This window comes from Puma concolor, chromosome C1 (assembly GCF_028749965.1).
Source record: "Puma concolor isolate L17-30 chromosome C1, mPumCon1.1.hap2, whole genome shotgun sequence".
NCBI classification, from domain to species: domain Eukaryota; kingdom Metazoa; phylum Chordata; class Mammalia; order Carnivora; family Felidae; genus Puma; species Puma concolor.
In genome coordinates this window covers 7143883-7171617 of record NC_141674.1, presented here as the reverse complement: position 1 = coordinate 7171617, position 27735 = coordinate 7143883, and the positions used below count along the sequence as shown (strand labels likewise).

General features: G+C 45.7%; 1 protein-coding gene across 3 annotated transcripts in view; it reads right to left on the bottom strand.

The window, feature by feature from the left end:
- Positions 1–27607, bottom strand: part of UBE4B (ubiquitination factor E4B) — a 123556-nt gene extending 95949 nt beyond the window's left edge. The window contains exon 1 of one of the 3 annotated variants that reach the window (XM_086715625.1): positions 26890–27607. In XM_086715625.1, coding sequence (XP_086571751.1) covers positions 26890–26913 — 24 coding nt within the window. In that variant the 5' untranslated portion in view covers positions 26914–27607. The remainder of the gene's footprint in view (positions 1–26889) is intronic. The other 2 variants (XM_025912758.2, XM_086715626.1) reach the window with 2 other exon arrangements.
- Positions 27608–27735: the final 128 nt, after the last annotated feature.

Sequence of the window (27735 nt, the reverse complement as noted above, 5' to 3'; positions counted from 1 at the left end):
ATTTTTTGCAAACATGTTTTCTGTTCACTTCGAGATCTCCCGCTCTTAAAAGGAGGGATATTTTTATGTGTGTTTTACCACGGTACTTTTTTTAACTGAGTTGGAAAAAAGCTGGTGGCACAAGGTCACACACAGTAATTCCATCTGGGTATATTCACATCACAAGGGGTATCATTAGCGCAAATTATACACAAATGACAATGGCAATGATGCGTAATAAATTTCACACAATTTTTTTTGTTTTAATGTTTTTCACGTTTATTTTTTAGAGAGTGCGCGCACACGCAAGCAGGGGAGGGGCAGAGAGAGGGGTACCGAGCATCTGAGGTGGGTTCTGTGCCGACAGCAGAGAGCCCACTGAGGGGCTGAGCTCACAAACAGCGAGACCGTGACCTGAGCGGAAGTCAGATGCTTAACCGACTGAGCCACCCAGGCGTGCCCCCTTTCACACAATCTCTGATGAAGGAAATGAAACCATCATTATTCCTCGTGATGCCTGTAAAGCCTGAGAACATTCAGGTCAAAGGGCAGCTCTGCTCCGGATCATCGTCACTCCAGCACCCGGGGTGACAAAGCAGTCTCTAGAGGACACACTACTAATTGTCAGGGCAGAAGGAAGGGAGCGAGGCGCAGGGTAAACCGGCCCAGAAGGGACCCTTCTGCTCCCATTTCGTTGGCCGAAACAAGTCACATGGCCATCCCTACGGCCACTGGGGTGGAGAAACAGAACCTTCCCCCAGGAAGGGGGCAGGGAATATCTGAACAAGAATACAAGTCTGGTACACGAGAGTCTCTTTTTAACTGGCCACACACCTGATGGACGGGGTCACTTGCTATGCTGCTGTCTGCGCCTCCCCTGGCACACTCCTCCCCAGGAGAACCGCCCAGCAGCCCCTCCTTCGGGTCTTTGCTCAGACGCTGCCTTCCCGGGGAGGCCTTCCCTTACCACCTCCTACTTCCCATCTCCGTTTTTCTCTTCTTCATACTTTCAAACAGCTCAGCCAAAACCGACAGGTACGTGTATGCACGTACGCATACGTGGGTACACACACACGTACATACCGAGAGAGAAGGTGAACGCGGGCAAAAAGTCAACACCAAAAACTGATCAATCTGGGTGACTCAATCAACCTTTCTGCAGATTTGGAAATTTCCAGAGTAAAAAGTTGAAAAAATGAGATCCGCCAGCACGGTTCGTGTCTTCGCTAGCTGTATTCAGCTGCACAGAGCAGGCACGGAGTCGAAGTATCCGGGGTTGCTGAGCGAGCACAAGGGAGGTCATGGGCAGTGTGCACAAGGGGGGAGTGCGAGGAAGTAGCAGCCCAAGACAAAGGAAGCCCAGGCGGCATTTGGATTCTGGGTTCTGGTCTCTTCGTGTGACCCAGCTATCTTTCTGTCCTTGGGTTCAGAAAGAAGACCCCAGCACCCTTAAAATTAATCTCCTGTTCTGCTTTAGCTTGGAGAGTTGTTCTGTCACTTGCTGTGTGGATGTCTGTAGCTACATCCATTTCAACTCCTCAGAGACACACTCAATAACCAGTGCACAGAGTATCGCCTCGATCTTCTCACCAGGTTTTCAAGATTCAAATTCACTTACACGAGCTATATATTACTGTCAAGACAAACCATCCCAGACAGCAATTTTGAAAATTGTGCAACATACAAATTCAAATGCAATGCAAGTCATCTGCCTGGAGTTTCTTCTTCCAGACAGGTAGGAGTGAGCCAGGTGAGGGGACAGAGAAGACAGGTAGGAGTGAGCCAGGTGAGGGGACAGAGGAGCACTCACAAAGGCAGGGGGCTTCGTGAGAACACACAGTGTGTTAGGGAATTCTGAGTCGTTTAAGGATGAGGGTGGACGGCCACAGCAAGACACAGGGCAGGAAAGACAGGCTGAAACAAGCTCCTGATAAGCTCTGAATACCCTCCTAAGACCGATCTTTTTCTAGAAGGAAAGGAAGAGATTTTGAAGGATGTAAGCAGGGGAATAACTGGGTTGGATCTGTCTTTTAAAAAAATTTTTTTTAATGTTTATTTATTTTTGAGAGAGACAGAGACAGAATGTGAGTGGGTTAGGGGGCAGAGAGAGAGGGAGACACAGAATCCGAAGCCAGCTCCAGGCTCTGAGCTGTCAGCACAGAGCCCGACGTGGGGCTAGAACTCATGAGCCGAAGACTGACGCTCAACCGACTGACCCACACAGGTGCCCCGGATCTGTCTTTTAAAACAAATCACTCTAGCCACTATGTGGAGAATGGACTGTGGAAGGGACAGGTCCAGGGACAAGGTGTATAATCAAGAGAACTTGGGTCATTATTCGGAAGTGAGATGTGAGGAAGGGTGGGGTCTAGATCTCAGACCTAAGCAGAGGGCACAGTCCCTAAAACAGAGACTATGAAAGAAGGAGGTTTTGAAAAGAAAAGGTGTGTTTCAACTACACCGTGGGGTGAGGTGCCCCTAAGAACACCCACACAGAACGCCCTACAGGCAGCTGCCCTGTAGGCCTGGTACGTATGTATGTATATATCTATCTATTTATCTATTTATTTATGGAAATAGTTTCCATTTCCCTGTTCTAGCAAGGGTTGGAAGGCATTAGCGAAAAACACCATAAATCATATTTTTAATTTAACTTAGAGTCACATCGATAAGGAAATTAGGACAGAAGTAAAATGACACAAAAAAATAAGATCAAGCCAGAAGTGAAGTGAGTATGCATCACACGTGTATATCAACACAATATGTACATATCACATGTCTATATCTGCAGAGGTTTAATGCCAAAGTACAAGCCAGAAAAAGCAATTTTAGAGCAGCCCAAATGAGGAGATCCACACATCACCTTGGCTGATGTGACCTGATTCAAAGACAAATTTTAGAGTACCGAGGGCAGGGGTTCAAAACCTGAGGGTCAGGAGGGTGTCCAGTTTTCATAAGCTTTTCAAAGAGGTCCCTGACTCAGATGAAAAGCGACTCTCGCACGTCACGCACGGGCTGAGTATCCTTCACGAAATCCCCCGTAGAAATGTGTTCCCAACAGAAGTCTTGATAAGAACTGTGTCACGGTGAGTTTTAGTGGCTTTCCAACGACACTCCAAAGCAGAGCCATGTGTATAAGCTGCCGCAGGTTGAGAAGACACGTTCCCACTGTCTACCATGCTGGGGTAGAGATTTGGGGACAGATTTCAAGCAGGAGATGTGACCGGCAAGGGGATGTGAGAGTCGTCAGTATGTACCTGGTAGATAACTACAGATGCCAAGAGGGCAGCACTTTGCTTTCTAGTTCACATCCATCTCCTGAGTACTTCTGAATGAAGCATGGCCCACAGGAGGTGCTAAATAAGTACCTGGAGAATAAATAAAAGGAATGCCCCCGAACATGATATTCATTCATTCATCCATTCATTCATTTATTCAATAAATGCACCTGGAAGGTGGGAAACGAAAGGAAAATCAAGAACAGAATCCTGAGATGCCTGAGTGGCTCAGACGGTTAAGTGTCTGACTTTGGCACAGGTCATGATCTCACGGCTCATGGGTTCGAGCCCTGCATAGGGCTCTGCGCTGACAGCACAAAACCTGCTTAGGATTCTGTCTCCTTCTCTCTCTACCCCTCTCTTGCTTATGCGTGCACACTCGTGCGCTCTCTCTCAAAAATAAATAAATAAACATTAAAAAAAAAAAAAAAAAAGACCAGAATCCTGAAAAACATCATTTAAGGTGTATCAGGAAAGAGCAGCCTGCAATGGTGACGGGAAAAGTAAGAAGGGAAGCAAGGAAGCAGTATACCCATGGCATCCAAAGGAAAACACTTTCCGAAACAGAGTGATTGCCAGGGTCAAAAGCCGAAGACAAGTTAACCAACATGTTCAGAAAAGTGCCCCAGCATCTGGCAATCTTAGCATGAGTAGTTTGGATGCAGCAGTGAAGGGAAAAGCCTCCCAAAAAAGCACAAGGAGGGAGGCCCCTAAAAATGAGGGCGGGGGGAGGAGATCCACTCTCCTAAGGGTCTGGTCTGTGAAAGGGGACAACAGGGATCAAGTGACAGCTAGAGGGGAAAGCAGGACCAGAGGTGGCATCTTGCTGTTTTTGCCACCGGTGTGGACTGGAGATCTTCTGCATCAAAAGGGAGTAGAGAAGGAAGGCCGAAGATGGAAATGATTACCAAGAAAGCCAGGCACAGGGCAAGACAGGACAGGACAGAGCACGGAGGGAGAGGGAGACGGTGCCCTCCAGAGCAGAGATACAAATCAAGCACTGAGAACAGGGGTCAGCACCCCATAAACATTTCCCCTCTACCACGACCACAATTACTGTTTTTATTAGGAAGATTTCCGTGACAATGAAGTAGGGAGGGAAAGGCGAGAGGCCAGAAGTGCCTGACCACAACCGTTTCTTTTGAAAAGCAGAAGACAATGATGTCACCTGCAGGGAATGAGGAGGGGCTGTCCCTTCAGCCACGTGGGGGTTGGGGGGTGGGTTCTTCTAACAGCCCTGGAGGGCAGCAGAACAGTCTGGAGGGCTGTGGAAGGGCAAAGACACACACCTTGTGTCTTCCTAGACACCTCTAGCTGCTCAAGACTTCCTTCCTTCCTTCCTTAAGCAAGACTCCTGTTTTCTGGACATGGTCAGGCAGGTAGGGAGCGCTGAACCTACATCAAGCAATAGCTCTGTGACCCTGGGCAAGTGACTGAGTATCACCTTCCTTGTCTACAGATAAAATGAGAACAGTGACCGTACCTTCACTTTATAGGGTTAAACAGCCATCACCCACGGAAAGCGTTTAGCACATCGTAGGTGTTGAAGACATTAGCTACTATTGCTATCATTATGAGTGTTTCTGGCACGCCAAAAAAACCAAAAAGCCAAAAAAACAATGCTTTTCAAGAACAGGCCCCCCAAAATGGTAGCTTGTCATGTTAAGTACTGCATTAGAAAAGATTAGTAAATACTTTAAAAAAAGAAAAAGAGGGGAAGTGAAAGATCAAAGTCAATCATTCTGTGGTATAATTAACATACGAAGAAAAATAGTCCACCAACACCTGTGCCCACTTACATTCCATTTTCCTTCCGATTATTTTTTATTTCCTCAAGGCCTATTTCTTACCCTAATCCGACCCAAAACTCAGATGGAGCCCCCCCCAAATGTGCCGCACTATGCCAGCACCTCTGTACCTTCAGAAAATGACACTGGATCACAAAAAGGTGACGGCGAAAAAGCTAGCCCTCCAAAACCCAACCCAGCACCCTGGACACTGAGGTAGGAGCCCTACCCCTCTTCTAGAAAGCAATCTGGCTATATTCCAGAAAACTCCTTCAAGACGATCACATCCTTTGATCCAGTAATTCTGCTTCCGGAAATCTTAGGGAAATGATCAGAAAATGAGATAAAGATTCACATACAAAACTTCATCACAAAATCATGTATAATATTAGAAAAGAGGGCTGCCTGGCTGGCTCAGTCAGTAGACAATATGACTCTTGATCCCAGGGTTGTGAGTTTGAGCTCCATGTTGCGAGTAGAGTTTACATTAAACAAAAAATAAAAATGAAAAAAATAAAAAACTGGCGGGGAGCCTGGATGGCTCAGTTGGTTAAGTGTCTGATTTCAGCTCAGGTCATGATCTTGTGGTTCGTGGGTTCAAGCCCCGCATTGGCCCCTGTGCTGACAGCTCAGAGCCTAGAGCCTACTTCGTATTCTGTGTCTCCCTCTCTCTGCCCCTCCCCCATTCACACTCTGTCTCTCTCTCTCTCTCTCTCTCTCTCTCAAAAATAAACGTTACAAAAATTAAAAAAACAAAACAAAACTGGGGTGTCTGGGTAGCTCAAGTGGTTAAGCATCCAACTTTGGCTCAGGTCACGATCTCACGATTCATGAGTTCAAGCCCTGCATCAAGCTGTGAGCTGACAGTGCAGAGCCTACTTTGGATCCTCTGCCTCCCTCTCTCTCTGCCCCTCCCCAGCTTGTGCTCCCTCCCTCTCTCTCCAAAATAAATAAAATATTACGAAAGAAAGAAAGAAAAGAAAGAGGGACGCCTGGGTGGCTCAGTCAGTTAAGCGTCCAACTTTGGCTCAGGTCATGATCTCACGGTTCGTGGTTTCAAGCCCCACGTCGGGCTCTGTGCTGACAGCTCAGAGCCTGGAGCCTCCTTCGGATTCTGTATCTCCCTGTCTCTCTGCCCCTCCCCCACTCGCACTCTGCCTCTGTCTCAAAAATAAACATTTTTTAAAAAAGAATGGACGAACGAACGGAGAACTACCTGAATTTTCTACATTTAGGGAAACAATCAGTACATCTAATGATGGAAAACCCTGTAGCCATTAAAAATGATGTTTTAATTTCTAAGCATACAAGAAAATGCTTATAATGCCATGTTAAGTTAAAATGCAATATATAAAACTGCATACAATAGGATTCTAATGATTTATTCATCGATTCCACAAACTTTAACCAAGCCCCAATGTTTCAGGCAGAAATAAATGGGCTTTGGAAATTAAAAATGAATGTGACTTATTCTCTGCTGTCAATCTAGCAGGGGAAACAGACACAAAAGCAGATTGCTCTAACGCAAAGCCAAACCAGAGTGGGGCCCGCAGGAACATGGGGTGTTGAGGAAAAGGTTCTAGGGGAAGGTGACACATCAGCTGAGTCCTGAAAGACGGAGAGCTTGTAATGCTCAGGGAGGCAGGGCTTCAGGAAAAGCAGAGAAACAGGAGCAAGGGACAATAGCGTATGTCAAACACACGCAGTTTATTTATTTTCTTAATGTCTATTTATTTGGAGAGAGAGAGTATGTCTGCAGGTGTCCATTTGCACACATGCATACATGAGCAGGGGAGGGACAGAGAGAGAGAGAATCCCAAGCAGGCTCCGCACTGTGAGCACAGAGCCCGACGCCGGGCTCGATCTCACAAACCGTGAGATCGTGACCGGAGGAGAAATCAAGAGCCAGATGCTTAACCAAGTGAGCCACCCAGGGGCCACGCAAATATAAATACAGGCAGTTAAAAAAAAAAAGACAACAGGAGTTGGAGTCACTTGTGCCAAGCCCCACCACAGCAAACCAAGACTTAATGCCTCACCTGACATCAGTTTCAACCTCTCCCAGAAACGTGATCTTAAAGCAGTAAATCTGGAATTTCCTGACAGCCCTAGTGAGGTGATGATCTGCCTGACAGACCCCTCTGGCTCCCAAGGAAAGATGAGGTACTCCACTCTGTCTTTGTTCCTTAACCCCCTTCTGCCCAGAAAAGTCTCCCATTGGGTTCGGCTCTTGGGAACTCCTTTCCATCTGCTAGATGGGGTGTTACCCTATTCATGATTCATTGAATAGAGCCAACTTGATCTTTAAATTTACTCAGTTGAATTCTGTGTTTTAAAAACACACAGAGAAAATAACAGAAGTCCATGAAGTAATAGGCCAAAAAATTAACAATGATTACCTCTGGATAACAGGATTATAGGTAAGTCTTTCTCTTCCCTTAATTCTTGATTCTAGAAGTCTTCTCACAAAGAATCATACAGAATTCAGCAAATTTATGCTGCTGAATTTATAGTCAGAAAAAAAAATCAATTTAAATGAAGAAGGTAGACTACAAAGATTTCTAAAAGCTTTTCAAGTCCTACAAACCTGTGATCCTAAGAGGAAAAAAAAATCACATTAGAAGATTTAGCTTAGGGGTGCCTGGGTGGCTCAGTTGGTTAAGCACCGAACTCTTAATTTTTGGCTCAGGTCACAATCTCATGGTTTGTGCGTTCAAGCCCCATGTCGGGCTGTGCGCTGACAGCATGGAGCCTGCCTGGGATTCTCTCTCGCTCTCGCTCTCGCTCTCCCCACTCTCTGTGCCCCTACCCCACTCGCTCTGTGTGCCAATTAATTAATTAATTGGAAAAAAATAAACCGTAACCTAGAAGAAAAAAGTACCCTTGGATGGTGAGATTCTGAACAAAGACTTTGTTTTTACCTTCTGTTTCCGATTTTCCTTTTTATTTTTGCCTCTTGATACAATGAACCTAAAGTAGATTTAATTGTCGAACTGACAGAACTCTAATCCTACCTCTAATAGCAAAGCACGAAAGGGAGACATCAGAGGAGAGGAACAGGCCACTGGTCACTTTCCTGCCAGTGAGCCCCGTAAGTGCTGACACACGTGGATCTGACGGCCCAGATCCCCTTGCCCAGGCTGACCAATGAAGGACCGAGCCCCCCAGTCAGCTGAGAACTGTCACAGGACACGCAGGGCACGGTGGAAAGAGAAGAGTACGTACGGGAGCACCGCGTCGTCTGCGAACCTCAGTTTTCCAGTCATCTGCCTCCCTTCCCACATTACTCACCCAGCTCAAACGATGTTGACTCCAAGCACAAAGCGCCTAACTGCTGTAGCACCTCTCTTCTCCAAAGGATAGTATGACCAGGTCCGGGACCAACCCGCAAGTCAAAACCTTTGTGAGGCAAATAGTGCTTTGGCCCAAATGCTTCTCACCAGCCCCAAAGTGTCGCATGGGGCAGAGGAACTCTGGGGGCTCCCGTCTAATTCTCCTTCTCAGAAGAGTCCTGGTTTGGATGGGACCGTTTCAGGGTCGCCCTACATGCTTCTGACAGTCCTCCCTGTACTCCCGCGCCTCTCTTCACCGGCATACCGCCGGCCACGCTTCCTCTCCCTGAGAAAGGAAGGCGGACGAGGCAAGTTACCTCACTTCCTCCGCCTGGCTGAAGAAAGCTCTCAAAAATAAAGCACAAAATTCTTGTGAAGGCCAAGTTCCAGCAATTACTAGCAAAATACGCAAAATACACAAGATCTCCTACCGCCTTGGCTGCAACAGAACCAAAGAAATAGCTATCAGAAACAGACCGTAAACTGTATTTTCTTAGAGGGAAGAAAAGGTTGTGGCCCTTCTAATTCTCTAATGTAATCCGGTGATTATATAGTTTCCATTACAAGTTTGCTAAACTGCAACAACCATTAATAGCAATACTTTCTGCCTGATCAATAATATGGAAAACATTAAGTAGGCGGGCTGAGAACCAAAGACATAACCTGCCTGATTACCGAAAGTACTTTCCCGAGTCACCTGTAATGCTGAAAATATTATTAGCTCAAATTAGGATAATAGCTCATAGGAATAAAGCCTTATTCTGGACTCTTCATCAACAATTGCCATTAGAACAATTTTTTTTTAATTTTTTTTAACGTTTATTTATTATTGAGAGACAGAGAGACACAGAGCATGAGCAGGGGAGGGGCAGAGAGAGAGGAGACACAGACTCTGAAGTAGGCTCCAGGCTCTGAGCTGTCAGCACAGAGCCCGACGCAGGACTCGAACTCACGAACTATGAGATCATGACCTGAGCCGAAGTCGGATGCTCAACCGACTGAGCCACCCGGGCGCCCCAGAACAATTTTTTTTTAAATAAACATTCCACTTGAGAGTAAAACGAAGAACCAAGCAGTGGATGATGGAAATGCTACTCTGTGGCCCCATCTTCATGAAGTCTCCTACGCGATGAGCTCTCCCGTGGCTGGCTCTGGTCACGATACTCGCCGTACCCCTTTGTAGCTGTGTTACCTCTCTCAGCCTTGGCTTCCTCATTTAGAAGAAGGTGATGACATAAATATTACTTACCTCGCAAGAATCATCAGAGATAAAGGTAATGTAACATACCACCTGAATCGGTATCTTTTTATCAGTCTACAGTCTGTCTCCCCCAAGCAGGAAGTTAGCTCCAAGAGGGAAGAGACTTGATGAACCACATCCTGCCGCCTCCCCAGTAACAATGCCTAATACAGACAGTGCTCAGTAAATATTTATTGGACGAATAACAAGTGTCCACCTGACACACAGTAAACAGCTATTACTTTTTTTATGTAACTTTAGCCTCCAAGTTTTCTCCACCACTTTGCTCTTTTCCACCTTAGGCCCAGACACTGTTTTCCTTGGGCTTGGGGCTCTGTCTCACCCAAACAGTATGAATTCTAGCACAGCTACTAAAAATCAGCATCAGATCTATTACATGATTGTGAAACTGGCCCCAGGAGAAACTATTAGGACCAGGAGCCTGAGTCTGCCAGTGTTATACAGCAGAGAAACATCCTGAGAGTAGGACTGTTTTAATTAGATTCAGTTTTTATAAAAAATGATTCTTGGGGCGCCTGGATGGCTCATGGCTGCGCTGGCAGCATGGAGCCTGCTTGGGATTCTCTCTCTCCGTCTCTCTCTCTCTCTCTACCCCTATCCCGTTTGCTCTTTCAAAATAAATAAATAAACTTAAAAAAAATTTTTAAATGATTCTTGCAACTACAATGTTATGCCCTCACCAAAAAGATCCCAAGTGATAGAAAGAGATGGTCTGGGCCCCACCCTCACCTTTGATCCCACCTGGTTAAACCGACAAGACCAAGTGGCAGCTACTTCTGACACTATTCCATAAAACGGATTCTAGTCCCTGAAAGGGACCAAGTGAAACAGACAGCATTAAACATTTTTACAGAATTGTTTAAAACCCAGGTATAAGGAAAGTTTCTTAAATCGACTCACAAAATAACGATTGCTGAAACCCAAGTGTAAATTCTTCTGGAAAAGGATTCACGCGTTTCCTCTAATCTCTACCAAAGCTCTATATTCACACGCACCCTGAATCCTAAAGCCGGTGTTCCAGAAGATCTATATACAACCGTGTCCAAGAAAGCGTGCTCTTTCGGGGAGAGAAAAATACTCATCTGGCCCCTACGTGTCCATCAAGTTCTTGGTGTGAATAAAGATTTCCTTCCTAGCGTGGACTGTTCGTGTTAACTTCCTCCTGCAGGTTATGCATCAGCCCCCTGCCAATGCTAACAAGCCCTTTTTAAAATCAGAAATGATGGAGCACGTGGCTGGCTCAGGCAGTTAAGTGTCCGACTTCGGCTCAGGCCATGATCTCACCATTCATGAGTTCGAGCCCCGCGTCAGGCTCTGTGCTGACAGTTCGGAGCCTGGAGCCTGCTTCGGATTCTGTGTCTCCCTCTCCCTCTGCTCACGCTCTGTCTCTCTCAAAAATAAATAAATGTTAAAAAAAATTTAAAAAGAAAAGAAAGAAATGATGGGGAGGCCTAGCTGGCTCAGTCAGTGGAGCCTGCGACTCTTGATCTGAGAGTCATGAGTTCAAGCCCCACATTGGGTATGGAGCCTACTTAAAATAACAAAAATTTTTTTTTAATTTCTTAAATAAATAAATAAATAAAATTTAAAAAGTCACATTTTCACAGAACCCTCTTGTCCCAGGATAGGTGAATGTGCTTGTCACTATAGGTAACAACATCACACAAAAAAGATGAAGAGGTATCCCATGGGACACCTCTACGAGCATTTTCTGCCACATGGCATTCACTTAAAATTCTCCCACTCATAACCCATTCTAATCGTAAGATCTCAGGGCAAAAGACTGCTTTATTCACATTACCCTAGACCACAATTCACCAAACTTTCTTGAACGTGAGGACGTCTGTACAAAGCAAAAACAAATGAACAAACCAGAGCCCTTCCAGATGACCCCCTCACCTGCCCCAAGTTGTCCTGGAGGGAGAAAAAAAAAAACAATGTGGCACTTCTTTTGATGATACTCCACGGAAATGATATCTGATCTGTACTTATCATAAGTAAAAGATTAACTAATGTAAAAGGAAAAGGTTCATTCATTAATCATTATTCATCAAACACAAACATACACAGGCTGTGACACGTTAGCATCCTAAGACAAAAATGCCATAAACGATAATCTAAATATCGACTATACGTAACTGGTGTTCAAAGCTCAACGGGGGCTATGATTTTTTTTTAACTGGCCCACAAAACAATTATCGCCAAAACCAAAGGGTAAATTCCACTGGCAGATCTATATACAATATGGAAAAAGTGGCTGTTGGGGATTTTCTTTAATTTTTAGCATTTTTTTCCCATCATCTGGTCTCAAAAAAAAAATTTACTGTCTGCTTTTTTCTGGTTGTTCATATCATTCACTACCCTAAACAGGACAATTTTATGAGTAAATCAAATCACACATAGAAAGTTCTACTGAATTGATTACAAAGGTTGCTAGATATTTTTAAATTTTCCACCAATTTTCATTTCTTTCTCAGAAATAGGTTTTCCCCATTAGGCCATCCATATCATACAGAACTTTTCTAGTTCTAACATGAAATGTACTTTATTATTTCTGAAAACTGATCATCTGTACATGATTATTTTTGGTCAGTCATATTACCTGACTGGCCAGCACAGATTAAGTATTTACAAAGAAACACTAACATTTTAAAACACTAGGCTCTGGATGACATCTTTTTTTATTTAAAATTTTTTAAATGTTAAAAGCAACATGAGTTGCAGGGTTTGGGGGTTTTTTTCCTTTTTTTTTTTTAAGTAGGCTCCACACCCCAACTGGAGCTTGAACTCACGACACTGAGATCAAAAGTCACACACTCTACTAACTGAGCCTGCCAGGCACCCCATACAGTTTTAGTTTTAAAACAATTCATAGTTCCAAAAAGAAGTGTTTCTACTATAAAAGTATGACCAAAATACATACCATACTGGGTATGTATCAAAAATCTTGATTCTTAAAAAAGTGAATCTGTTGGATGAAGTGAAATAAGTTATCCAAAGATTCCAAATCACATATACGTAGAAAATTGTTTAGCATCTCAAGAAACGCTATTAATGACATCGCACTACAGTCAGACACATACTAACATTTTCCCCATAAGGACGTGAACATCTCTGTTTGTTGAGTTTTCATATGGTCTTCTATAATCTTGGGACCGAGTCAGACTCTTCCCAGACATATATCCACCTGCACAGAGAAAGCCACAACAGAGCAGGACCAGCTACAGAACCGGCCTGGTGTCAAATGAAAACACAGGGCATCTTGCTCAAAATGTATTAAGAATTACGGGGCGCCTGGGTGGCTCAGTCAGTTAAGGGGCCAACTTCGGCTCAGGTCATGATCTCGCGGTCCGTGAGTTCGAGCCCCGCGTCGGGCCCTGTGCTGACAGCTCAGAGCCTGGAGCTTGTTTCCGCTTCTGTGTCTCCCTCTCTCTGACCCTCCCCCGTTCATGCTCTGTCTCTCTCTGTCTCAAAAATAAATAAACATTAAAAAAAAAAATGTATTAAGAATTCCGAGACAGCAGCAGGCGAAGCATGAAGCCAAGTATGCCTTAAACCATCTAACTGTAGGTCACATGCCCGTGACGTCCGCCCTGGTGACAAGTATAGACACAGATCTGACAGAAGACCCTGACCTGATATGATTCTAGAAGAATGCCTGGCAGATTATAGGTACTCACTATGATCCGCCTGGAAATCCTAGGAGCTTGGCTCCCAAAAAGGCCCATGAAAACAAAGCGCTATCTCATTTAGTCAGAACATTTAACTAATTAAATTACCATGACACTAGTACACGTCTAGAATCTATACCTAACACCGACAGAGCACAAAGGAACAATGTGCACTGGATACATTTCACAGGGTTTAATTAGAAAGCTAATTAAGGGGCGCTCAGTCGGTTAAGTGTCCGACTCTCGATTTTCGCTCAGGTCCTGATCTCGCGGTTCCCGAGTTCAAGCCCCGCATCAGGTTCTGCGCTGACAGAGTGGAGCCTGCTTGGGATTCTCTCTCTCCCTCTCTCTCTGCCCACCCCCCGCTTGCGCTCTAAATAAAGAAATAAACATTTTAAAAAAAGAAGAAAAAGAAAGCTAAGTCAAGGCCCAGCACTTCTTAATGCCAGGACTCAAAGGACACCTCTCTTCTCAGCCTGACTACTGTCTTCAAAGAATTAGACAAGATGAAAAGATACAGCAGCTGGTGAGCAGTTAACACGATGACATCCAATTCAGAGATTCCTCCCCACCACCTCCCCAGCCCTGCAGGACCAGCAGGCCCTTCAGAAGACAAAGTCAGTCATCTGGTTTGGGTAGACTGCATCACCTCGGGTTTTATTTCTTACGTCTGGTATGTGACGTTTCCTCCCGAGACTTCTCAGGTCCTGTCTGCACAGCACCCCCCTGCTTTCAAACCTCCTGGCTCCACCTTCACCCCCAGGACCTTGAGGCCACCTGATCACTCCAGATTCTAGGAAAAGGGAGGAGAAGGCCCGACAGGTGACAATAGAATCGCTTAATACTGAGTGAGGAGAGACTTCAGGAAGTGTAAGGGGTAGAGGGAGAAAATTCCAACCCAACCTTTCACACAAGCCAGGGCCTGTGCGCTAAGAGTAGCCAGTAACGTGCTGCCTGTTACGTTCTTGGCATTCTTACAGGCATACCTCGCTTTCCTGCACTCCCGCTTCTCTGCACTTTGCAGACACGACGTTTTTACAAATTGGTGGTTTGTGGCAACCCTGCATCGAGCAAGTCTCTCGGTGTCATTTTTCCAACAGCATTTGCTCACTTTGCCTCTCTGTGTCACATTTTGGTAATCCTCGCACCATTTCAAACATTTCGTTATTGTTATAGTTGTTATGGGGAGCCATGAGCGGTGATTATGACTCACTGAGAGCTCAAATGATGGTGAGCATTTTTTTAGCGATAAGGTATTTTTACATTAAGGTGATACATCTTTATGCTACATTTACATACATATAAATATACATTTAATGCTATTACACACCTAGCAGACTACAGTAAAGTGTAAACGTAATTTTATATGCACGGGGAAACCAAAAAACGCACGTGACTTGCTTTATTCTGATATCTGCTCTATTAGAGTGGTCTGGAGTGAACCCTGCGGTATCTCAGGAGGTATGCTGTGCATGCAAAGGGTTTGTTAGATTGTTATATGGGCACCAACTGAAGTTCTAATTATGTACGGTTCAATCTGACTCCAAGAGAGAGAACTGATATGTCCCAGGAACCTACTCTGCCCAGGGCAGTGTGCTAGACTTTACATATGGCTGCAATTAATGTGAAGCACAGTGCCATGAGATAGGAATTCACACCCCAGCTTCACCAGCTGAAAGAGCTGAGGCTCAGAAGGTACTTTGCCCAGCATCATCCAATTGGTGGGTTTGCTTAAAACCCACGTTTCTCTGACTCTGAATGACATTCTGTCGATAAGGTTTCTTCCGAGTGCCTCCCTTTAGCTAACGCAATTTCACGCGGCAGCAACAAAAAACGATTACGACACGAGAAATGGGAGTCACGAAAAGACAGCTTGTATTCAATTCCTGCATTGGACAAATATTTATTGCGGGCCACTTTGTGCCAAGCCCTGTGCTGAGAGCTGGATAAAAAACAGTGAAGGGCAGTCAGGAGCTTATGTTGCAATAGTTGGTTGGCTGGGCCAACAGACAATTCCAGCGCAGTGTGATTAGTGTCCGGAGAGAAGAGAGTTTCATGAAACACCTTTTTCTGTTCTCCCTGCTTCTCCCCGGGTCCTCCTCCTCCAGCTTCTGCTGACTCGCAGTGGTGCAGAGGGCTTGGGGGGTGGGGGGGCATATCTGGCTATGTCTGATACATTGTAAAACCTTTCAGATCAGCAAATACCCAGCCCTATCCGATTTTTCACCATCTCCAGTGTTTCCTCAGTGGTTCTAATAATGTCTACAATCGATTTCAAAAGAATGAATTTTCACAGAGTTTGCCCAGAGTAAGAAACAACTGAAACATGTATCCTCACCACAGAATTTTCTCAATGTCAAAATTCCTGACCATCGCTAAAGCCTAACTCGATCCTTCCTCCCAGAGCTTCTCACTCTGACTTTCCCCAGTCAGCAGTAAGTGCCCCCTGACGGCAGTCCCTTTCCGTAAATATCTACAGGAGCACTTGAACTCTAGCTGCCTGTGTCCCTGTCTCCCCACTGGAGTGTGAGCTCGCTGAAGCAAAAGACTGGGTCTTAATCATATTCGAGGCGGTATCTCTACTTGTGTGTCCCTCAGTATCTAGTAAATATCCCACCTATACTTGTTGAAAGTAAACAAAGGGAATTAACAATATTTTACCATCTACATATCTGCCACTCTTATTTTTTTATTAAAGCTTTTAAAAATTAACTATAATACGATCTAGTGTTCCTCTGATTACGGTTCAAGATTGATATGTGAAACTCTTCAGGTCCGAAACACCCTGCTAGGGATAATACACAAAATCTCACCTCTGTGCCTCCACTTCCTACTTCAGGGAAAGGAACTGAGTAAACACTGAGTAAATAAAGCGATCGGTGATTATAACCAAGAACGGTAAAAGATAAAATTAAAAAAAAAAAATTTTAACATTTATTTATTATTGAGAGACAGAGAGACCCAGAGCGTGAGCAGGGGAGGGGCGGGGGCAGACACAGAATCCAAAGCAGGCTCCAGGCTCTGAGCTGTCAGCACAGAGCCTGACGCGGGGCTCGAACTCTCAAACTGCGAGATCATGACCTGAGCTGAAGTTGGTCGCCCAACCAACCGAGCCACCCAGGCGCCCCAAAGATAAAATTTTTAAAGATAGGCTCACCAAATATTTTCTTCCCACTTCTTAAACCCATGACGTCTACCATCTATACAGGGCTCCTCAGCCCTGCCTATGCCTCACTCTTGAGCTCTCTATTCTCTCCTCCCATTCTCCCATTCCCTCTTGAACCTATTCACCAGCAATGAAACTGGTCCTGTCAAAGTCACCAATGACCTCCACGTTGCCAAATCCTATCGTCAAGGTCTGGTCCTCCACTAACTTACTTTATTGACATTACACAGAGTTGAACACTCCCCTCTTCTCCTGGATGCCAGGACTGCATGCTCTCTTGACCTTCCTCCGACCTCAGGGGCTGTCCCCCATCAGTCCTTTTCCGGGTCCCGTTTATCTCCTCCCCACCTCTAAATGCTGGAGGAGCTCAAGGCTCAGCCCTCTCACCTCCTCTCTTCTCCATTTATGTTCACTCCCCAGGTAATCTGTCCATTCTCCTGATTTTAATACGGACACATCCTGATTGGTATCCCCAACTCCAACCTCCTTCTTGGGCTGCAAACCCAACATACGTCAACAAGCAACTTAACATCTCTACGTGGAAAACTGATAAACAATAAAATCATAATAGGACTGAAACATAACTTAGTTTCTCCCTCCAATCTTCTTTCAATTTTCCTCATTTCAGTACACAACAACCCCATTTTTCAAGCTGTGTAGGTTAAGATTCTTGATATGACTATGGTAGAGATTGCTAGTTGCCTCCTAATTACACATTCAGCCTACATTTGGTTGTGGCCACGTGACTAAGTTCTGGCCAAGAAGGTATAAGCAGTCACGTGTGATACTTTGGGATGACGTCCTTAAGGGATAGGAACACGCTCTTTCCCCCTTTAGTCCCCAAGTACTGGAATGCAGACATGCGCGTAGATGCTGGAGCCGCCATACTGGACTACGAGCCAGAAGCATCAACTGAGGACGACAGAGTACAAAACAAAATGAGTCTGGCTCCCTAGTAATCATGAAATTACTAAACCAGCTTTTCAACCACCTACTCAGATTTTTACTTGACAGAAAAATAAGCTTCTATCTTGTTTAAGCCATTATTATTTTGGATCTCTGGGCTGCAGCAGCCAAACCAATATCCTAACTAAGGCACAGAATTTGGAATCTGGAAGTAATCAACCTAAATAGACTATAAATATGTGGCAATGGCTTGGAGGTCAGCAAGGGCACAGATATTGCAGGATAGGAGGTTGGTAACTCTTAGTAGAGCACAACAAAATATTTGGTAAAACCTGTGACACCTTCGAAAATCGGCTGCATGCCAATATGGCTGATAATTCTAGGGAAACTGGTCGAACAATTCACAATTTGGGTGCTTATTGGCTTCTTGCCACTTTCTAAGCAAGAAGTCCCACAAGAATGAGACAGATTCAAGCTACAAGTTGCTGATCTGCATGCAGAGATAAAAGGGAATATGGGTCTGCCTAAGGTATGTCTACGGCCTACAGTCAAAATCTACTCAGTCTGGTAATTCGGGGGCTAAATCAGGTTGAAAAAGCCAACTCCTTCAGTACCCAGCAGGAAACAAGCAGGAGAAACTGTTCATCCCCAGGAAGGGGACGTTCTCCAATGACCTGTCCCCAGAGGAAAACACATATTGAAAAACCACCACAGAGGGCAAGGGACAAGGGAGTTCCTCCAAGAGAGCAGACCAAGGGCTGCTAAATGGGCAGTCAGGAACTCCTACCACTGCCAAGGCAGAAGTCCTCACAACGTGGCCTGCCAAGAGCTAACAATGGCTATGAACCGGTGAAGGGTCCGTACTTCCCGCGCTTCCCGTTTCTGAACTGGAGTTTTATTTCCATCATCCGAACCGACTCAATCAGAGTCCATAACTGGGGGGGTGAGGGGAGGCAGTAGACATCTTGTATTCAATCTAAAGGTTCTTGGACTGTATATGAACCAGCCAGAGGTTCTGGGCTCAGAAGCTTACTGAGGGCTGCCTCCTTTGGAAAGGTGCAGTGTGTGTGTGTTCAAGACTTGGGAAGAAGGGTCTGGAAAGAATGGCCTGCACTGTTCTCCCCTTCTAACATAAGAGAACTTTTAGGTGAACACACAGCTACCCAGTAGAACCTGTATTTCTCACTTCCCAGCAAGGAGCTGTGGCCAATGGGCGGTGGGGGAGGCTGAGCAGAAGTGATCGTGTAGCTTCCAAGCTGTGCCATTCAAGAGAAGGAATAGGACTCCATGCCCCTCTCCTCTTCCCTCTGCTAGGATGCACACACGCACAGACCAAAAGATGGAACCCTATGTTAGGCAAATTGGTACAATGAGACAGTAGGCACCTGGGCCACTAATGAACATAAAGCTGCCTCAGCAGCCCCGGCCTCCTCCCCAGACTCCCATTTGGAGAGAAATAAACATCGATCTGGTGTACAAAGCTGCCATTTCAGGTCTCTGTTACAACGGTCTGCCCAATGATATCCTGACTCACCCGGCCACTCTCGACTCTGCTCTCACGCCCCACGTCCACCCCATCACTCAGTTCTAGGGGCTCCACCCACAAGATATGTGACAAGCCACTTCTTCACACTCACCCTGTCCTGGGATTCCTGTGATGGCCCAATTTTCTCTCTGTTTCCATTTTCTCTCTATGTCAATGCACTTATCAGCATACGATTCCAGGGTGCCTGGGTGGCTCAGTTGGCTAAGCGTCCAACTTCGGCTCAGGTCATGATCTTGCGGTTTGTGAGTTCAAGCCCCACATCGGGCTCTGTGCTGACAGCTCTGAGCCTGGAGCCTGTTTCGGATTCTGTGTCTCCCTCTCTCTCTGCCCCTAACCCACTCGCATTCTGTCTCTGTCTCTCTCAAAAATAAACACTAAAAAAAAAAACAAAAAAACAAAAAAACCAGCATACAATTCTTTTAAAACATAAATCAGGGGCACCCGGGTGGCTGGCTCAGTCACCCAGGTTGAGCCGTCTGACTCTTGATTTGGCTTAAGTCGTGATCCCAGAGTCATGGGATCAAGCCCCAAGTCACCTGCTTAAGATTCTCTCTCCCCTTCTGCCCCTCTCCTGCTCATGTGTGCTCTCTCTCTCTAAAAATCATACATATTTTTTTTTAAATAACAAATATTTGGGGCGCCTGGGTGGCTCAGTCAGTTAAGCAACTGACTTCTGCTCAGGTCATGATCTCATAGTTCATGGGTTCGAGCCCTGTGTCAAGCTCTGAGTTGACAGCTCAGAACCTGGAGCCTGCTTTGGATGCTGTGTCTCCTTCTCTCTCTGTTCCTCCCCTGCTTGTTCTCTGTCTCTGTCTCTCAAAAATAAATAAATGTTAAAAAAAATTTAAATAACAAATATTTGCTTTTTTAAAAATTTTTTTTTTCAACGTTTATTTATTTTTGGGACAGAGAGAGACAGAGCATGAATGGGGGAGGGGCAGAGAGAGAGGGAGACACAGAATCGGAAACAGGCTCCAGGCTCTGAGCCATCAGCCCAGAGCCCGACGCGGGGCTCGAACTCACAGACCGTGAGATCGTGACCTGGCTGAAGTCGGACACTTAACCGACTGCGCCACCCAGGCGCCCCAATATTTGCTTTTTTAAATAAATATATATATTTTTAATAAATAAAAAAAATAAAATATAAATCAGAATGAAGCACCTGGTTGGCTCAGTTGGTGGAGCATGTAACTCCTGATCTCGGGGTCATGAGTTCTAGCCCCACAATGGACACAGAGATTAGTTTAAAAAAATAAAATTAGGGGCGCCTGGGTGGCTCAGTCGGTTAAGCGTCTGACTTCGGCTCAGGTCATGATCTCGAGGTTCGTGAGTTCAAGCCCCGCGTCAGGCTCTATGCTGACAACGCAGAGCCTGGAGCCTGTTTCAGATTCTGTGTCTCCCTCTCTCTCTCTGACTCTCCCCCGTTCATGCTCTGTCTCTGTCTCAAAAATAAATAAACGTGAAAAAAAAAATTTTTTTTTAATTAAATAAAGTAAAAAAAAAAAAAAAAAAAACCCTAAGTTATAATGTAAGACCCATGAAGGCAGGGAATTCTGCCTATATTTTTCACTGTGTATATCCTCATGTTCTAGAGCAATACTGGGCATATATCATATTCCACCAGATTTAAGACGTCACTGATTGTAAGCTGCACTATTATTTTTTGCACCGCCAAGAAAAAAAAATACTGCCCATTAAACCACGACAAAATGACTTAACAACAGACCGGGACAGAGTCGTAAACAGTTGCACCAGCCTCCCATTGCTTTGAAATTTCTTTCAGAGGGAGGTGCAGGGTCTCCGACCTTCAGCTGCACTGCCCAGGTGTGCAAGGCAATCCTTCTCACTGTACGTTCAACTTCAAAATGTGGCACAGTTTCACAAACCTATGGGCTGCTGCCTCTCTAAAGCTCCCTAGCCCTTGGTTGGGGCTCTGCAATTAAACACAGGATGGTGGTCATTCCTCCCACAGCAAACATTTTCTTTACTCCTGTATTGACACCCCACAGATGTTGCCATTCCTCTCTGCATACAAAGTAACATTTGCTTTTACTGCTGATCAAAGTGTGAGTTTGGGGAAGGCATTTAAAATGGCAACTAAATTTAACACCCATAGCACTCAACTGAAGGGGCAGTAACATAAACAGGCACGACCAGGTTTGCACATAAACAGGAAATGACGACTGTGTCACACCTGCCACCTGGCCGACACAGGTCATACCATCAGAAGAAGCATCCCAGTTTCAAAGACGTTAAAACGTCAAGGGGAACAAAAAGGGGGTAGGGAGGGCATCTCACGGTTGACTCAGCCCCACGTGTAAGAACTCAAATTTATGCTGTTAGAATGACTGACGACTTCTGCTACCGGGCCCTAGCTCAGCAGGCTCCAGCCACACTGTGCCTCCTTGCCGTGCTGGGAGCAGACCAAGGATGTGCCCCCCTGGTTCCTGCCGTTCCTTGTAACTGGGAACACTCTCCCCCCCAGATGGCTCCCTATCATCCCTAAAATTTTTTTTTTTAACTTTTTAAATGTTTATTTATTTTTGAGACAGAGTGTTAGCGAGGGAAGGGCAGAGAGAGAGAGGGAGACACTGAATCCAAAGCAGGCTCCAGGCTCTGAGCTGGCAGCGCAGAGCCCGACGTGGGGCCCAAACTCGGGAACAGGGAGATCATGACCTGAGCCGGAGTCGAACGCTCAACCGACTGAGCCGCCCAAGAGCCCCATGTCATCCCTAAGATTTCTATTCAAAAGCCACCTCCTAAAACTGCACACGCTCCACATCCCCACTACTCTCCACCCCTTTCGCCCATTTGGTTTCTCTTCATAGGCTCATCACCAAATGACATCCCCTGTGGAACCAGCTGTCTATGATGTTTCCTCCCACCGGAAGGAAGTTCCATCCAGGCAGGGCCCCTGTGGTGTCTACCACGCGGCAAGTAAACAGTAAATATGGTTCAATGAGCTGCTTTCGGGAAGACACCTCCACCTAGACATACTGTAAGCACCTTGTGGGAAAATGCACTCTGTACCAAGCAAAGGCCCGAAGACCCAAGAGCCTCCCATCAGAAGTCTTTCTGTCTTCTTCCCCTACGAGAACACAGGGGCATTTTGACGAGCTCCACTCTTAGCAATAACTGGGGCAATAACTCAAAAGGGACAGTTAAAATGCTGTAAAGATTACAAACTTGCTCAGATTATTTCTGTGTTGGAAGTAGTTTAGTAAAGGAATTGGGAACTCTGGAATCAGGGGGCGCCTGGGTGGCTCAGTCAGTTAAGCGTCTGTCTTGGGCTCAGGTCATGAACTCGTGGTTCATGGGTTCGAGCCCTGCGTCGGGCTTTGTGCTGACAGCGCCCGCTTTGGATTCTCTGTCTCCCTCTCTCTCTCTGTCCCTCCACGGCTATTGTACTCTATTTCTCAAAAATAAATGAATAAACATTAAAAAAAAAAAAAAAAAAAAAAAGAATGCTGGAATCAGACCCTGGATTAGAAATCCAGGGTTCTGCCACTTCCTAGCTCTATGTTTTTCAGCAAGTTACTGAATTTCTACTAGTCTCAACTTTCTTATCTGTAAAATGGGGTGACATTACCAACCTTGCTGAGCAGGTTAAGTGCTTAGCACATATTAAGCACTGAATTAATGTTAGCTGATATCATAACCATTCTCTGTCCCTTGATTAAGATGAACAAAAAGAGTGGAGAAGGGACCCGGGAGGCTACATCCCACTTTCCTCCCAGGCTTGAGGAAGAATCCTCATTATAAAGTGAGTGGCAGCAATGATCTATCGTGGGGGAAAAGTAAGCTTAGGTTCTGAGGCCTGGTACAAAGAAAGAAAAGATCAGAGACAGAGATGTCAGAGTAGAAAGGCCGGGGTGGGGGTCTCTCTGTGTTGACTCATCTTTCAATGGTCCAAATACCTGTTTGCTCCTTGTCTGGAATTCCTCAGGCCCCCTCCCCCCCCCCCCCCCCCATCCATCCTTCTCTCAAGCCAGAAACCAAGGAATCGACTTCTTCTCTCCTCCCCCACCCCCGCCTCCTTTCTATCAATCCGATCACTGCAACTCCAAGTGCGTTAACTTAGCTCCTCAGCATTTCTGGGGTCTGCCCTCCTCCACTCCCACTGCCAATGCCTCCCTTCGACTCCCACTCCTCGCTGCTAGACAGCGACACCAGCCTCCTCGTCTGGCCCCCGGCCTGCAGCCACCTTCTTCCAACCCACTTTTACACCCCTTGCCAGGTATCCTTCTAACCTCTTACCATTTCTCAAAGGCTTCTTGCAGTCTTACTGCGGAAGTTCAAACTCCTAGGTACTTCTGAAAACCCTCCAAGATCTGGTGCTGGGCCACCTGCAACCACGCGCCCCCCCTCCCCCCCCCCCCCCCCCCCAGCAAACTCCTGTCCCCAGTCCCACTACTGCTCACTTTTTTCCTGGGCTCCCCAGTCTCCCTGCCATTGCCTGGCAACCACTGCTCAGCCTTCAGCATCACCTTATCCTGAAAGTCTTCACTACTACACTGCCCTAGCAGGGGTCCCTTCTTGTTTTTCTTGACGCCTTGTGCATCCCTCCACACCAGTACTTAGCGCCCTGCACTGTAACTGCTGGATTCCTACTTATCTCTACCTCCATCCCCATCCCCCAGTTAAATCATAATTTCTTCCAGAAAAACGACTGTCTTGTTTTCTTTCCTAACATACCTAATGCATCTCTGGGAATACACGGCATCTTTAAAAAAAAAAAAAATGTTTCCTGAGTGAACCATTTTGGAGGTGCGTGATAAAAAGAGTCAGTACCAAAAAGACTATCAACTCGATCACCTCATGAATGCATTCATGAAAAACAACACTTCTACAGAAAAACTACGTAGATCAAGCATGTCAGTAGGATACGTGTATGGAAGCTGCAGTGACTTTATTGCCTGTTGTTAGGCAATAAAATGTAGCAGAAAGAGCTTTCAGATCGGGCACCTCGGGTCCGAATTCCAACTCTGTCACCTTCGAAGCCAGGTCACTACGGACAAGTCAGTTAACCTAAATCTCAGCTACCTCACCTGTAAAATAAGGAAAAGGTAAGGACTGCTTGATGGCACGGCTTTGTTTTGTTTCTGTTTTTTGAGAAAGAGAGCCAGGGAGAGAGAGACAGAGACAGAATCCCAAGCAGGCTCTGCACTGACAGAACGGGGGTCTGAACTCACGAACCACGAGATCATGACCTGAGCCGAGATCAAGAGTGGGACACTTAAGGGACTGAGCCACCCGAGCGCCCCTTGGTCACACTGTTTTATTTAATGAGACAGTGTCTGTCAAGTGCCTGGCACTGAGCAGGCTTCTAAGGCTGTTAATAAACGCCGGTCCCTTTCCACCCAAAGAACACTGCTAAAAAGTGCACGGTCACATATTCTGCATTTCGGAAGGAAGACTTATTTACCCCTCTTCCAAAACCTTGACCACACCCTAACTATCCCAGCCAGCCATCTTGAAGATGAACTAGGTCATAAAGAAGGTTTAGCAACCCCCCCCAAAAAAAAAGAATGAAAGAAAAGGAAAAAGCAAATCATCTCAACGCAACTTCATCACTATAGTTGAACACAGTTTACAATACCTGCCCTGTCCTACTCATAGCATCATCTTGGCAAATAGAAAACAAGTCTGAGTAGTGTACATACGGAATGTAATGTAAATAGTGAAGCCTTGGAATGTAGGTTCCTGAAGGGAATGAACTTAGTCATGGATCTACTCCATAGAGCAGTGAACTCACTGTAATGTGCTACATAAACAATAAACAGCAAGGAAGTTAAAGACAGGCTGTACTTAGCACAAGAGAAGAAAAGGGTAAGAATTCCAGCTGATCTATGAGAGGGACCAGAAAGTACACATAATGTAAAATCTGAAGCTTCCAGGCTGGTTATATCAACCTCTATTTTCCAGAGACCGTATTCTCACACATTTCCATTTTGTTAAGAGATAAAACTCTGCCTTACCTGATTTCCTAATTTAGCCTGAAAGATCACTGTCTTACCTGTTTTCACCCTGAGATGTATGTTTGAATTTTCAGCAATATGAATGTATTACTTTCTATACTCTCTAACATTCAAATGAATGTCCCCTATCATATCTGTGACAAGAGTTTCCACCAAGAGAATAACAATACAAGGCAAAAATTCTGGAAATGTCTTGAGACATTGTTCACTTAATCCCAGAATTAAGGAAATGGATTAACAACAACAACAAAAAAGAAACTTAAGATTTTTTTTCCCCAAAAAACTTTGTTCTAGCTTCCACTGAGAGTATATTAACAGCTACCGAACGGTTCCTCTGCGTTCAGGCCACCTAACTGTCGAATATAACTTTATGTTGATTTAATATTAGTAAATTTAAGTTTTCACATTTATTTCAATATTCTTTTGAACCTGAAAAATGCTTTTCTGATCTCCTCCCACAATGATTACATTTGTTCCTCTGTGGTCGCAAAAAAGTTACAACTTCCTCAAGAACTGGGTAAAGTGAAGTACCACCATTCAGATTATACGGTGCTTCATTTGTTTGAAAACAATTTCTTGGTGAAATCTCCAGTATGACGGTTTAGAGAACGTCACGAAAAAAATAATTTTGGGAAGCAAAGGACTACTAAAAACATAAACTTTTTGCCTTAAGAGACATTACCCATTAACACTGATGTCAAAGAAAGGGGACACGGGAGGGGTGGTAAAAATTACCTAAAACAGAGTGCCTCTAAGGGATCTCTTGAGAGTTACCACCCCAAGGAAGGAAACTGTTCAATATTCTTCTAATTTTAGTTACGATTACATTCCTGACGTATTTGAGAAAATAGAGTCAGTAACACAGAATGAGCCATCCTGACTTTCCAAACAGCCAAGGAGCATGACCCACAAAATTATTTGTTTTCGTTCCTAGCCGACACTTGAACTCACCTCTTGCATGCTGCATCCCTGGAGAACTGTAGTCCCTAACTAAATATATTGACTACGCTAGCTGAAACTAAAGCATGTATGTTTTATAGCACAGCCAACCTGACGGATAGCTACTTTCACTGTAGGAAAGTGTTATATGAACTAGTGAAAGAAACGAGGAGGTATGCTGAAGAGAGGGAGGCCAGCAGGGATCCTGAAGGGGAAGCTCCCAATTTGTAAAAAGGAAGGGATCGAAGTCAGTAGGATCGCAGAAAATTCCTGGTACCCTAATTGCCACCGTTTTTAGGACAACCTTATGAAATGATCTCTAAAACATCAAGAAAGGGATCTGTAAGACTCCTTCCAGAAATGATAATGGGAGTTTAAAAGTCATTTCCTTCCATTTGCTTCCTGCACAGAACACAAGTTAGAAAGGGCCAAAAACTGGAGAAAGGCAGAATGAAAGAGAAGTGTGCCAGAGGTCACTAGTACCTGTTAAATTGCAGAATTTAACTGGAATTCACTGAGCTTTTTAGATGTATATTTTGTTAAATACCAAAGAATCTGTCTGTAGGCCACCCCCAAACACAGACGTCTGTTTAATCAACTTATGCAATGCAACAGCCACACATACCTGGGATTTCAAATACTGCCTTTAAAAACACACACACCCAGACATTCTAATTCCACCCAAAATTATTTTTTTAAATCTCTGCAGTGAGGCGCGCGTGCACGCACACATTAACTTGATGTAAATGTAGCCTTTCTTGCCTAAACACCCCGAGGAAAAGAATAAACGCCTCGATGTGCTCTCCTCTTCTTCAGGCCCTAAAAGCCTCGAAAAGAAGCAAATGGAGTTCAGAATGAAGAAAGAGAGCAAGATAATACAGAACACAACCAGAGACCCACTCAGGGACCCGTGTTATTCTTGGAAAATGTCATCTCCATTCCTTCCCCAAGCCCAAAGGCCAGGCACCACTGGCGCAATACCTTCCTTGTCCAAAGCGCCAAAGAGTTGCCAACTAATCTCCCAAGGTGTCCCCCAACCTCCTCACCTCATCAGCGCTCAGCTCCTCCATCGCTTTTCTCTTAATGGTGAAAGGCGTTAGGGAGAGATCCTTCTGTTCTTGTGACCAGGGCGGGAGGAGGGTGGAAGGTGTCTATCGGGCTGTCTGGTCCCCCGAATGGGGGAGGTTTCAGAATTGCATAGTCAGAGGTTAAAAAATAAGAACACGAGAGGCACTGAACCGCCCTGGCGTCGGTCACTCCAATCGCCCCAGAGACTCCTACAGCCGCTTGTGCCCCGAGGAGCCTCCTTTGGCCGCCACTGCTGCTGCTACAGGGTTATCTTAAGGCGCCACTATTGCCCTCTGCTTCCCAGGTTACCCGGACCAGGGACTCGGGTCTCCAGCTCGTCTCGTGCCCTGAGCCTGCTGTGTCTTCGCGGTGGTGGCACGGCAGGTGTGCTTCCTCCAGCAGATCCTGCTCTCCTTCCTACCCTTTGCCCCTGGCGGGAACTGTTGGACTGCAGAACGGATGCCCCGAGGTAAGGCGACCCCAGAGCCGCCGAGGCAGAGCCCAGCACTGAAGAGGGAAGCCCCTCCCCTCCCAAAGCAGGCCGGCCACGCCCCGCCTCCACGCCGGAGCCCGGGCAGGGGGGAGGGGGAGGACGGGACTCGCGATGCTCTGGACGGAAGAGTAAATCCTCCTACCCCTCCACCCCTACTCTTACCCCCTCGCCCCACCAAGTATTATTCATCAAAACAACAGGGCGGCCATCTTTGAAAGGGATCACGTGATCCCCGCCAGGGAGGCGGGGCTTCTGGCCCCAGGACGAGGCAGCCAATGGGCCGCGGGCGTCGCGCCGCCGATTTCCTCTCGCCGGCGTCTCCTCCCGCTCC